Genomic DNA, 13,273 nt, shown 5'->3' on the forward strand with positions numbered 1-13,273 from the left:
GGGTCACTTTTAAAAGATGCAAGCTGGTTGTCCAAAAAAAAAGGTTAAAAAAAAAAAAAAAAGGTTAATCTATAGTCAACAGATCAGAATTGGGCATCAAGACCTGCAGTGTAAATGCAGCCAAAATGATCCTGGATGCTAATGGATAGAGTTCTTCAGGTATAAGCCTATAGGAACAGTATAAACATAACAGAATTGAAATTTTAACCCAAAACATTTACATTTTACAAATAGCTAGCAGATTATCATAGAAGACTTCAACAGTTCGATTAGTTAAACCACTGAATTTTATTTGGATTTCTCTAGCCATCTGATCTGAATGCATCAGCAGCGTGTCGGCTGTTTTTCCAGTGCGTTTTTTGTGTTGCGTGTGTGTTTATGTCATCCTCGCACCTGCTCCAAACTCCACCAGGACGCTCTAATATCTCATTATCGGGCCGTTTTAAACCAAACCCTCCTGCTTTCACTTCTGTTTTAATTAGAGAGGCTTTTTCAGAGGTCACATGAAATGAGCTTTTAATTAGTGTCAGCCATCAGTTGATTTCCTCTTTATTGAAGCCGTCTCTCTGGATACCTCTTTGTAGTTAATTGGATCAGAGAAGCACTCACAAATACACATACAAATCACTGTCAAAAATCTGCAGCAGAAGAAAGTTTGTCAAACAAAAAGAAACTAACAAATATTTGAAAAGACGGAACGGTTGACTGCCAGCAGTTTATTCAGTCAGCACCTTTTGTTGCATCGTCGTTTAATTAATAAAAGACCATTAAGCGCTCATTAACAAAGGGGGATAATATACAGCCCCAGCTGGTGAGGGGGGAGAGAATAAAATCAGAGAATGAGAAAGGAGAGACGACCAGTTGGAAGTTTTACAACATAAATGAGGTTATAGAAAAAGGGCAATAATGAAACTATAAGAGCAGGAGTAGCTGAAAAGACTGACTCTAACTCAGTCAGACATGGACAGATAAAAGACATGACACATAAAAAATTATCCAAGGAAAAGTTAAAAAACTCAACCATCAATAAAATAAGTATAGACTAAGGGTAAAGTAACAAAATCATCCATAAGTTGAATATGGAATCACCATGATGTTTGAATGCTTTTTTAAAGTTTTTGTTGTTGTTGTTTTATTAAATCCAATTTGAATACAGCACCAGAATGGCTTTGTGATATGGCTTATATATGGTCACACTTGGCTTGGGAGCATGAGAAATGACTTTAAATCCCTTAAAACCCCAAATTTTGGCAATGCACAAAACCTACATACACCAAAATAAATGAATTAAGTATACACACACACACATTATCATTATCTTGTTAACTATATTAATTTCATCAAACTGGCATACAGCAAAATATTTGACATATTAATTTCATCAAACTGGCATACAGCAAAATAAAAAAAAAAAACAATAAATAAAAAAAAAATCAACACACACAAAAACAAAATATATATATATATATGAATGTCTTTTTTTCATCCAAGTTCTCTCCACCTAATATTCAGCATGAAATCATCATCATCATCATCATCATCATCACCACCTTATATGTATAGATTACAGCTATTTGCATTTTGTAAAAGTTTTGATAAGAGGAAAGCATGATCAAGCCACACTGATGATGAACAAATATAAAACAGAAATAACTGCAGTCATTGCATCAAACAAAAATAAAAAAGCTGGAATAGAGAAAGGATTGTCAGGTCTATTATTCCAGGCAGAAAAAGTGAGTAAAACTTCAGCAATTGAAAACAAAAACAAAATTTTAATACAAAGAATAAATGTCAAGGTTTTGTAATTTTGACTTCCTTGTCATCCTCCACCTTAAAACTCAACTCCTTAAGGAGACAAAGACAGTAATTTAAATCGATCCTAAAATGCTGCAATTACAGAATCCCAGGCTGCAATTCTATAAGAGGGAAATGGATTTCTCTGCCCATCTGTGCTATATGGCCAAACCATGAGACCTGAATATAAAGCACTGACTCGATAACAAAATCAACCACCTGAGAGCGCTTTCGGCTAACGTTTTCCCTTTAGCTTTGTTGTAAAACATGTCCATCGTTGTCTTTTATGGCTCTCTGCAATAATGCCGCACAGACTCCACGAGACAAGCCTCTTCGTGAAGCTTAACAATGACGTCCTTTAGACGACGATACCTCCTAAAGCTCAAGGACAGAGAGAGGTCAGGAAACCATGGCAGACTTATTTCTCAGGCAAGTTTTCAGGAAACTTCTACCTGACCTTGAGAAGTACCGAACAGTATTAAACTCATATGAAAGAGCTCTAGACATCCATTTTAGACTCCCACAATAATGTACTGAACTGGCAGCACATAATGAGTGAATAGCCCATGTGTCTGACAACCCAAATACAAGAGCGACACGTCATCTACAAGCACATTGCTGGTTTATAAACTAATAAATTTGTGGCTGTTACCTCTAAACGACACAATAAATAACCAATATTCCTGAATGGATGACTTGACCTTACTGTCCAGGGAGAAAATTGCGCTTTTCACCAAGATGCTGGCGATCAGTTTCACGTTAAACTCAAAAGACAGATTCCCAAAGTGGCAATTACCGTTTTGACATCCATTTTGAGGGGAAAAAGTGAACGCAATCCTTTCAAAACTCCAATTGAACAATTACAAGGCTGTATAAAGAAAGATGGCTCTTTAAAATGCAGTTTACGTAATGAGACCAGGATACAGAATAGCTTTTAAACTACTATATGACAGCTAGCTATTATTATCTGTTGTCTTCACAGTCAGTATCATCTTTAGGGTTTTCAGCTCATCTATATTTATACAAGAAAGCGGTGTTAATTTTGGTCATTACATTTATTTTCCCCGACAAACTTTCGATGACCTCTGAATTATACAATGATGCCACAAGAGCATATTCTAAAAAGACTCCACTCCACAGTCTAATCCATCAACACACTTGTATTTGACATGGTGAAGGAAGAGCTTGAAATAGGCAATTATAGAACCATCTCCTCGATTTACACCCATCCGCACTTCACCTTCACATGTAACTTTGTGGATACGTGCGACATGACATGGCATCGCTTGGTCAAAAATCAGCACTTTGCAGGCCGCGTAGGTTGGTTTCGGGGTTCTCGCGGATGCAGATCAATTTGACTGTGGAAGAGTGAGAAGTGCACGTACGTAAGGTAGAATGAAAAAGTGCAAGATGACAAGGAGAAAGTGAGACAGAGGTCTGTTGCTCGAGGCACTTGATCCGGTCCAGGTGTCCTCTCGGATCAGCTGACAGATAATCCATTAAATCTTCCAACCCACTGACAGGGATAGATTTCAGTAAACGCCTCTGAACACACACTCACACACACAGCCTAATGCTGTAATTATCAGTAGTGGTTTAAAAACACATTTCTATTGAGGTACTCTCATTTACAGACAATTACTGTAAAGCTCAATCAAAAATAAGATTAAAATAATAATAATAAAAAAATCGTTTTTTTTTTTATTGAAATAAGTTTTATTTTCAACAGTTAACTCATTTTTAAATATACATTAACTTTGAAAATGCACAGTATAAAAACTACACCACTCTGTATTTTAAAAAAACTAAATGCAAGTGAAAACATCTTCATGACAGGCACAGTATAAAAACTACACCACTCTGTATTTTAAAAAAACTAAATGCAAGTGAATATACATTATGATGCATATACGAATCACATATTTTTTTTAAAACATGTAATAGAGATTTTTTTTCAGTATTGAATTTACTGTTCAATCAATTATCAAGGCAGAAATATTGTAGACAAACAATACTTAATCTAGAGTTTTACATTTTATACCCATAAAAAAAGTCTTATCACATTCTTATAAACAAAATAAACCTTAAATCAGACTGGGACGGCGATATCATATGGAGATTAAGAAATCAATATCAGATTTGAGACTTATTTCACAGTTCAATCATATATAAAAAAAAAAAAAAAAACCTAGATGCTCTTCCACCATATGACACTTTTAATAGTTCATGGTTTACTTAAGGCAATAAAGATTTATTGTTGGGGATTAATATGGAATGCAATTAAGCTATTTAAGTTTAATTAGAAAAAAAATAAATAAATAAATAAAAATAAAAATAAATCACACTTATGATCAATAAAGGAAACTTTCCATTAAAAGGCTTAAAGTAAGGCAATGAATATAACACAGTTATTTATTGAACAATTAAAAAGTCACATCCCCAAGACTGCCCCATATTTAAGACCCTTTGAGAAGTTGAGACCAGTGACAACTATTGTCACACTATTGTCCCTGGAAAAACTGGACAAGATGCCCAATGACTCTAGCAGGCTAGTACTGTATGTTTCTGTGGTTCACCCGGAAGCTTTTCAGGTGTGTGTGTGTGCATGAAGTGTGTAAGGCTCTGTTTATGTCATGGTGACTCTGGCCACAGCTCTGTAGGTGAGGTGTATAAGAATGGTGTTTATGCATATATGCCTTTATTTCTTGGCAATGGCGGCAACAGCTTTCTTGGCGGCATCATCGAGGTCACTGGCAGAGGTGATGGGCAGCCCACTCTCAGACAGAATACGCTTCGCCTCCTGAACATTGGTTCCTGAACATCAGAACACTTTGGTTAATGGGGATTTTTAAGCCTTCACTTTCATTTTGACTCACACACATTCTCAGAACCAGGGATGCATGATATATTCCATTGGATATTTTTTTTTAATTGGCATTGGTAAATACTGGATATTTATAATATCCACTGTTGGATATTTAACTGGACTCCCACTTCCCATGATAGTTAAAACTGGGTTTTCGCCATTGTGTGCTCAATCATGTTTTTTAGCTTAAACATACATATGAAGTATTTTCATCTCAGGTTCTCAAATAATACAAATTGTAGTAAGCATTTAAATAAATATATATCTTTATAATTATTATCCAATCCAAAGACAAACTTGAATAGTTTGTATAATACCAGACTGTTCATTAAAATCAACTGCTTATATCTAGGTCCACACAATATGAAATATTAGAAAATAAAAACATAGATTTGTGTGTGTGTGTGTGTGTGTGTGTGTGTGTGTGTGTGTGTGTGTGTGTGTGTGTGCGCTTGATATGTTTTTATTTAAAAAAATACGTTTAGGTCTAAAATATGATGAATGACATAATTCAAAATATAAATATAACAAAAAAAAATAAAAAAAAAAAATAAACAAAAAAAAACCAATACAAAACCCCCAAAAACCAAACAAAAACCAAACCTAAAATAATTTAGTTATGTCTAGACCTGCATATTATAAAAAAATACTTGCAAATAAAAATACAAATTTTTGTCTATAATATCACCCATAACATAAAATAAATATTATTCATGTTATATTAAAATATAAATATATATAACATAAAAATATATAAATTCAAATTTAAAAATAAAATAAAATAAAATAAAATAAAATAAAATAAAATAAAATAAAATAAAATAAAATAAATCATGTTGATCAGTATCCATCCTTACATTAAGGCCTAACAAAGAAATCTGGCTAAAGTTAAAGAGAAAAAAAGTCACTGTTTTCTCAAAATGCTATGCCTGGCAGGGCTGAGTTTGGGGAGTGTGTCTCTGCTGGTTTGAAGGAGCAGAAGTGTTGAAAATGCTTTGGGGTCGTTCTATTGGCTGAGAAGGACAGGAAATGTTCCATTGGCTGAATTGTAATGGGGCTGTTCGTTCCATTGGCTGGAAATGCAAGTGCTGCGTTCACTGGCCGGGGGGACATGTTGGTGCCAGCTGCAGACGTCCCGACTGAGCAGGCACTGTATCATTTTGCTTGGGCTGCCCTTGTGGTCTCTACAGTAACTCTGAATGTCACTGAACTCTGGCCCCCACAGGACCAGGGCCTGGGGCCAACACCATAAAACAAATCAGAAAACTAATCCACAGGGGTCAAAAGGATGAAGATAGATTGAGAAGAAAAGGCAGAAGGACAAGAAGTAAAGGGAGCGGAAGTTGTGAGATGTAAGTGAAGGAATAACAGACACATGTGAGAGGTGTGTGACTTTGCTGAGCATCACCGAACAGCTGTAGATGACAGACGTGCTGATTTCACAGGTGACTGTGGAGCTTAGGGAGAAAAGCTCTCACTCACATAATGTGTGTGTCAAAAACAAGCCTATAAAAAAAGATTAATTTCAATTTTTTTTTTATATACTTTAAGCCTCGTACACACCAGGACAATTATCGTGCGTGCTTATCGCAGACGTTTTTCGACGCGTCTTTTGTGTTCATACCCAAGAGATTTTCGCTGGCGATGAGCCAAGCGAACGTGCAAAATTTACTTTTAAAATAATAATAATAATAAAAGAAATCATATTTAAACATTTTCCATTTACTTTTAATTTCTGTTTACTTTCAATATTATTTCTATAGACATTATATTTTGTTTTAAGTTCATCGACACTTATCTTAAATATAAATTTGTAAATGTATTTTTGTTTTTATGTATTTATGAATTAAAATTTACATTATACAGTTTACATTGTAAGGTGCTAGTGTAGATAATGAATAAATACATAAATGAATTAATAAATAAATAAATAAATAAAAGAAAAGGGGGAATAGGATCAGATCATAATGCGAGTCAGGCTAGAACTTGCATCGTCCACATGAGCGCTTCAACACCATGGATCTACATGCAAACTGCTAAACCACGACTCCAAATATCCATTCTTTTATGACCCATGTGGCCGTAAAAAGTGTTTGCATGAATGCATCATCCTGCATATTGGCCTGCATAAAAATCTGAACCTTATCAGATTGGATCTGCAATTCTACATGTGCCAAAATATGTTTTGTTTTTTATTTGTTTGTACAGTATATCTGAGTTACAGTAAGTTTAAGCTACACACTTATAAATCTAAAATATCTTTATGCCAATGTACAAGTACCACTAAACGTACAGGTGTGTGTGTGTGTGTGTGTGTGTGTGTGTGTGTGTGTGTGTGTGTGTGTGTGGTGTTGTTGTCCTGCAGTGTAATTATGACAATACTCGCTCTCTCAGAGGAGAGAGGATGTTCTAATCAATAGCAGTTTCATGAGGAATTCAATTACCAGCACCACTTAACTACTGATATTTCAGTGCTTTTGTCCACTCGCACAATAACTCATTTCTAACACGTCTCCCACATTTGGCAGCACAAAACAATCAATTGTATAATTTCATTAGCGAGCAGGGCTGGGAGTATAGAATATCTGCCGACCGCCTCTGCTTGACAATGCTGAGTCGTCTGAGGGCAGCGAGAGCAAACCTAAACAAAAATACTCATACACACACACACACACACACACACACACACACACACACACACACACTGAAAGGTATTTTTTTCTTGGACTGCTCTGACTGGTGGATCTTAGATGGCCTTTTGTGAGTCAAATCTCTGCATGCTATGAATGTGTCTGAATAAGTTCTGTATGTGGTAATGTCTCATATACTGTATTGATCTCAGCATCTAGGATCTGACACACACACAGGTCTGTACTCGCTCACTGCCACTAGGTGCTGCAAGAGACTAACTTTACACCAAAACCAAGCAGAATGAATCAGTATGAACTGGCCTATGCCTCTGAACAAAGCTTACATTAGAATATCTAATGTTTAAACATACATACTCATTATGGAACTGACAGAATATGATTATGAATAAGCATGCGCATATAATAATAATGAGTTTTGAAAGAAGCTTTATCAGAAATCTACTGAAATGTGAGTTATCGTTTTAATATATACAGTATTATCTTGACACTACCATTCAAATGTTTGGGATCAGTAATTACGTTTCAAGCAGCGCAACTGTTTTAAACATTGATAATTTATGGATCATGTGACACAGAAGACTGGAGTAATGCTAATGAAAATTCAGCTTTAATATCACAGTAATGAATTACATTTTAAATATATTAAAATACAAAAACAGTTTAAAACTTTAAACTGTAACAACATTTCACAATGTAACAAATTTTTACTGTTTTTAACCTTCAAAAAACATTACAAAATCTTACCAATCTCAAACTTTTGAATGGTAATGTGTGTAAATATCTACTAAAATGCACAATACTGTCAAGTCTAAACAAATCCAAATTTCATTATATCTGCTCTGTTATGATTGAGATAGAAGCTTTCTAAATATTTTTTGTCCTCTTTTAGTCATATGTGACCCTGGACCACAAAACCAGTCTTAACCAGTCTTAAGTGAGATTTATACATCATATGAAAGCTGAATAAATAAGCTTTACATTGATATATGGTTATATATCCTTGTTAGGATAGGACAATATTTGGCCAAGATACAACTATTTGAAAATCTGGAATCTGAGGGTGCAAAAAATTTAAATATTGAGAAAATAGCCTTTAAAGTTGTCCAAATGAAGTTCTTAGCAATGCATATGCATATTACTAATCAAAAAAGTTTTGATATATTTACGGTAGGAAATTTGCAAAATATCTTTACTTAATATCCTAATGATTTATATTCAAAAAAAAAAAAAAAAAAAAAAAAAAAAAATAGAAGAAAAAAAAAAAAAAAAAAAAAATATATATATATATATATATATATATAATATATATATATATATATATATATCATTTTGATCCAATGCAATGTATTTTTGGCTACTGCTACAGATATCCCCCAGTAATTAAGACTGGTTTTGTGGGCCAGGGTTACATATATACATATGTAGAGAATACTATTGCTGGTAACCAAAATAGAGTTTTGGACCAACTGTAATAATAATAATAATAAACTTTATTTTCGATTACTCCTTTAAATGTAAATCTCAAAGCGCTTTACAAAAACAAATAAAACAAAGACACTGTATAAAATAATACAAGAAGCAAAAATATGAAAAGAATTACAATCAAAACAACGACAAATAAAACAATATAAAATAATACAAATGTTTAATTAAAAGCTACCCTAAAAAAGCCATTGATCCAGCATGTCGAAGAACAAAACCAGGATCTTATACCCAAACAGGATGCTCTTTGTGTGTCTATATAAAGGAGCTGATTGTGGAAAAGTTGGAAGATGAGAGTAAGTAGAGGTACATGCACACACACTCATATGTACCTGAAGTCTTTCTTGGAAAGGTGGGGCTTATGGAGACTCTGGGGCAAGAAATGGGCCTGAATCAATAGGGAGCTAATACAACTAAACTCTAAGCTGGGAACCATCTTATAGCGATCTGTCAGACATCAACAACCACAGACAGAGAGACAGAATAGATGATCGATCTGTAAGCAGCATGCTGCCTCTTACACCCATTACTGAGGCCTTTCAGGCCACTGTGGCTAATTCACTTTTCCATAGAGGGCAGGCGAATTTGAGCCACTATTGCTTCAAGGCATTTTCATTTGGATGGAAAATGTTTTGTGAAAATTGGGTGCCAGTAATTACTTTTGCACTATGTATAATATCAAGGCTTTTAGCCATTTAATTTAAAGGAGTAATTCACCCTAAAAAAGATGAAATTATTTGTAATAATTTAATTTAAATGCATTATTACAATTATTTTAATTAAACTGAAATAATTCCATTATTAATTAATTATTTATATAAATAATGAATACAAATATATTTATTAAAATATTCAAAAGTGTAATATTCTGAAAGTGTAAATATTATCAGAAACTTCAAACAATACGCATTTAATGGTGCTTAATATCTTAATGCTGCTCTTGTCCTATATTTAAGCGGTCCTCAGAAAGACAGGGTACAGTATGGACAAACGAGGGGCAGAAAATTAATGGAGTGGAGTATATGTCTCTCTCCGGGCAAAATGACTCCGCTGTTTTCTGCCAATTATCCTAATGGCCAGATGGGAGCAGGCCGAGGCCCAGTGTCACATGAGCGCATAGCATTAGCATACACAGGTGAAAGGTGCCTGGCTCCTCTGCTCCTCTCACTGCCACCAGCAAATGCTGTGGCGTGATACGTTTGCTAACCAAAACCAACAAACTACACACTTGACAGACACGGGCTTGAATACAGGCAATGGTTTTAAAGGGCACATTTTAAAAACTAAGAGTTACATGACAAATTTTGATTCATAAATTGCGAATTTTGATATAAATGTTATTGTTTGGCCACACCCACCTTCAAGCCTGACCACCAGGGGAACCTTGAGCTCCAGTTCTCTGCAGGCCTTGGTTATACCATTAGCAATGATGGCACAGTTAACAATTCCTCCGAAGATGTTTACCAAGATGGCCTCTACCTGTGGAGAAAAAGGTTGAAAAAAATATGGATCAAGACATGTTAGCAAATATTATTATTATTATTTTTTTTTTTTAAATGCATTGTTTAAAGGGATAGTTCACCCAAAAATGAAAACTACCCCATGATTTACTCACCCTCAAGCCATCCTAGGTGTAAATGACTGTCTTCTTTCAGACGAATACAATCGGATTATATAAAAAAAACGTCCTGGCTCTTCCAAGCTTTATAATGGCAGTAAATAGGGGTCGAGATTTTGAAGCCCAAAAAAGTGCATCCATCCATCATAAAAAGTGCTCCACACGGCTCCTGGGGGTTAATAATAAAGGCCTTCTGAAGTGATTCGATGCATTTGTGTAAGAAAAATATCCATATTTAAAACTTTATAAACTGTAATCGTAATCGTCATCCTACGTCATCCGCTGGAGCTCCACTCTCTAGTGAACATGTGTACAACAGTTAGTGGAAGCTACAAATTTTGGTTTATAAAATTCTAAATATAGATACAATATTTTTCTTGCACAAATGCATTGATCTGCTTCAAATGACCTTTATTAACCCCCCACCCCCAGAGCCGTGTGGAGTTCTTTTTATGATGGATGCACTTTACTGGACACTAACACCCATTCACAGCCATTATAAAGCTTGGAAGAGCAAGGACATTTTTTAATATAATGCCAACTGTATTCATCTGAAAGAAGTCATATACACCTATGATGGCTTGAGGGTGAGTAATTTTTTATTTTTGGGTGAACTACCCCTTAAAGAAGATAAAAGGCAAAAAGCAAAACCTTCAGGGTTCTCACATATTTTAGCCAGCAAATGTTTTAAAAATCATAAAAATAAATACATTTCAATGCAATTAAACAGTTTAGAGTTGAGGATAACAAGAAAAGCTTATATTCGAGATAGCCAATCATGGAAAATTCATGAAAAATTATAAAACTTTCTATTATTTATAAAATTTTATAACAGTTCTAATATTTTCAGGATTTCCATGACTGGAGAAAGCCCTGAACCTCATATTAATAAAGACCAGCTGCCTAATAGGCTATTAGCACTAGCATGCTAAAAACCTTCATGGGGCTGGAAAAAAGATTTGAGGTGCTTAATTAAGTCCTGAAATGAGCATTCCACCTGAGGAGAAACTAGATTTTTGAGTCTAGCGCTATATTAGCTGTGCTAACAATGCTATATAATGTCCATAATTCCTCAAAAGAAAATAAGCAGATTATACTTCACACAATCCAACAACAATTTACATAAATTTATAGCATCAATCAAAGGGATATTAGCGTGTGCAAACACACATGTATGTCCATAGATGTACCAAATTGTTAACAGCTCATGAATGTGTTATCCTGGTGTGAATGTGTTACTAGGTAACAATTTAAATTGACAATTCAATTCATTTCTGTTAAATTAGCAAGTCAACAGATCGGATTAATTTGGCATGTTTACTCATTATCTATGCCAATCTGTGGCAGTGACTCTGGCTGCATTCGGTTGAAATGATGTTTACATGGTTAGAGAGGAAATCTGAGGATCAGAGAGATACTGGCAGATTCACCCATAAATCCTGTTATTCGCCTTGCTGGCTAGAAACTGGAGTTCCTTATTTTGTGAATTTGTATATTCTGAACATGAATTCAGGCACTAGGCAAGGTTTTCTAAACACTGCGATTTTATGAACAATTATTTGTTGCACTATTACTATGTCACACATTACATTAAATGCTTAAACATTTTAATTGAGCACTGTTTCTGCATTACGCATCATCGTCATAGCTATATAAAAGGACTGCAACATTATTAACTTATCCTGCATTAAGTAAAATTATCAGTAAAAATGTAATAATAATAATAATGTATAATTAAAAAAAAAAAAGCAATTATTCCATTATGGGGTGTGTTTATTTTGCATTGTCAGTAAATCTATAATAATAATAATAATTAGTGCTGTCAAATGATTAATCGTGATTAATCACATCTAAAATAAAAGTCTGTGTTTACATAATATGTGTGTGTGTACTGTGTATATTTATTATGTATAAAAAAACACACATGTATTAAAAAAACAAATAAAAATTTTTAAATAAAAAAAAAAACATTTATATACACACACAAATAATAAAAAATATTTATGTGTATATATATATATATAGATATATATATGCGCTGAAACAGTGCTGGGCCATGGATATAAAAATATACAGCACACACACATGTATTATGTAAACACAGACATAAATATACACAGTACACACACATATATTATGTAAACACAGACTTTTATTTTGGATGCCATTAATCACGATTAATTGTTTGACAGCACTAATAATAATAATAATACTAATACTACTACTACTACTACTACTACTACTACTACTACTAATAATAATAATAAAAAGTAACAACAATATAAAAAAATAAATAAGATGAAATAAGGCAACTATAAACTGTTTTTAGACAAACATTTGTTACTTTAAAATAATAACTGTGTATTTATTATTATTAATAAGAATAATAATAAACATAAAATGTGTAATTAAGAAGATATTATTGTACCATTGTGAAATTAAACATTTATGTCACTGCGCACATTACAGTAAAACAAAAATAATAAATATAAAAATGAAAAACATATCCTAATTTTAATAACAACTCAGATTACTGTATAATACATAACAAATCAAACACAATTAAGGTTTAATGCTTTCCAATACTAAACATTTTAAATAACTAAATATAGTGACTAGATGATGCACTTTTTTTTTTTTTTTTTGCATTGCATTGCATTCTGAGAGGTTTTAGGCAGGTTCAGTGCAATGCAATCATCTTGACAGCCCAGAATGGCAGACTCCCTAGTCAGTGGTCTTACTACTGACTAAGACAAACCCAGGCACAAAACAATAAAAAAAAAAAAAAAAACAACATCACAAAAAAAAAAAAAGTGGAAAAAAAAAAAAACAAAAATAAACACGACAGACAGACAGAAAATA

At 33.6% G+C, this 13,273-nt stretch overlaps 1 protein-coding gene across 1 annotated transcript in view; it reads right to left on the bottom strand.

The window, feature by feature from the left end:
* Window positions 1-3,938: 3,938 nt before the first annotated feature.
* The window catches only part of LOC109055013 (succinate--CoA ligase [GDP-forming] subunit beta, mitochondrial), a 97,220-nt gene continuing 87,885 nt past the window's right edge, over window positions 3,939-13,273 (bottom strand). The window contains exons 10-11 of the mRNA XM_042766190.1: window positions 10,152-10,272; window positions 3,939-4,608 (exon numbers count right to left, since the gene is read on the bottom strand). Of these exons, the coding sequence (XP_042622124.1) occupies window positions 4,493-4,608; window positions 10,152-10,272 (237 nt within the window). The 3' untranslated portion in view covers window positions 3,939-4,492. The remainder of the gene's footprint in view (window positions 4,609-10,151; window positions 10,273-13,273) is intronic.

The sequence above is a fragment of the Cyprinus carpio genome, chromosome A11 (genome assembly GCF_018340385.1).
Source record: "Cyprinus carpio isolate SPL01 chromosome A11, ASM1834038v1, whole genome shotgun sequence".
Lineage (NCBI taxonomy): Eukaryota > Metazoa > Chordata > Actinopteri > Cypriniformes > Cyprinidae > Cyprinus > Cyprinus carpio.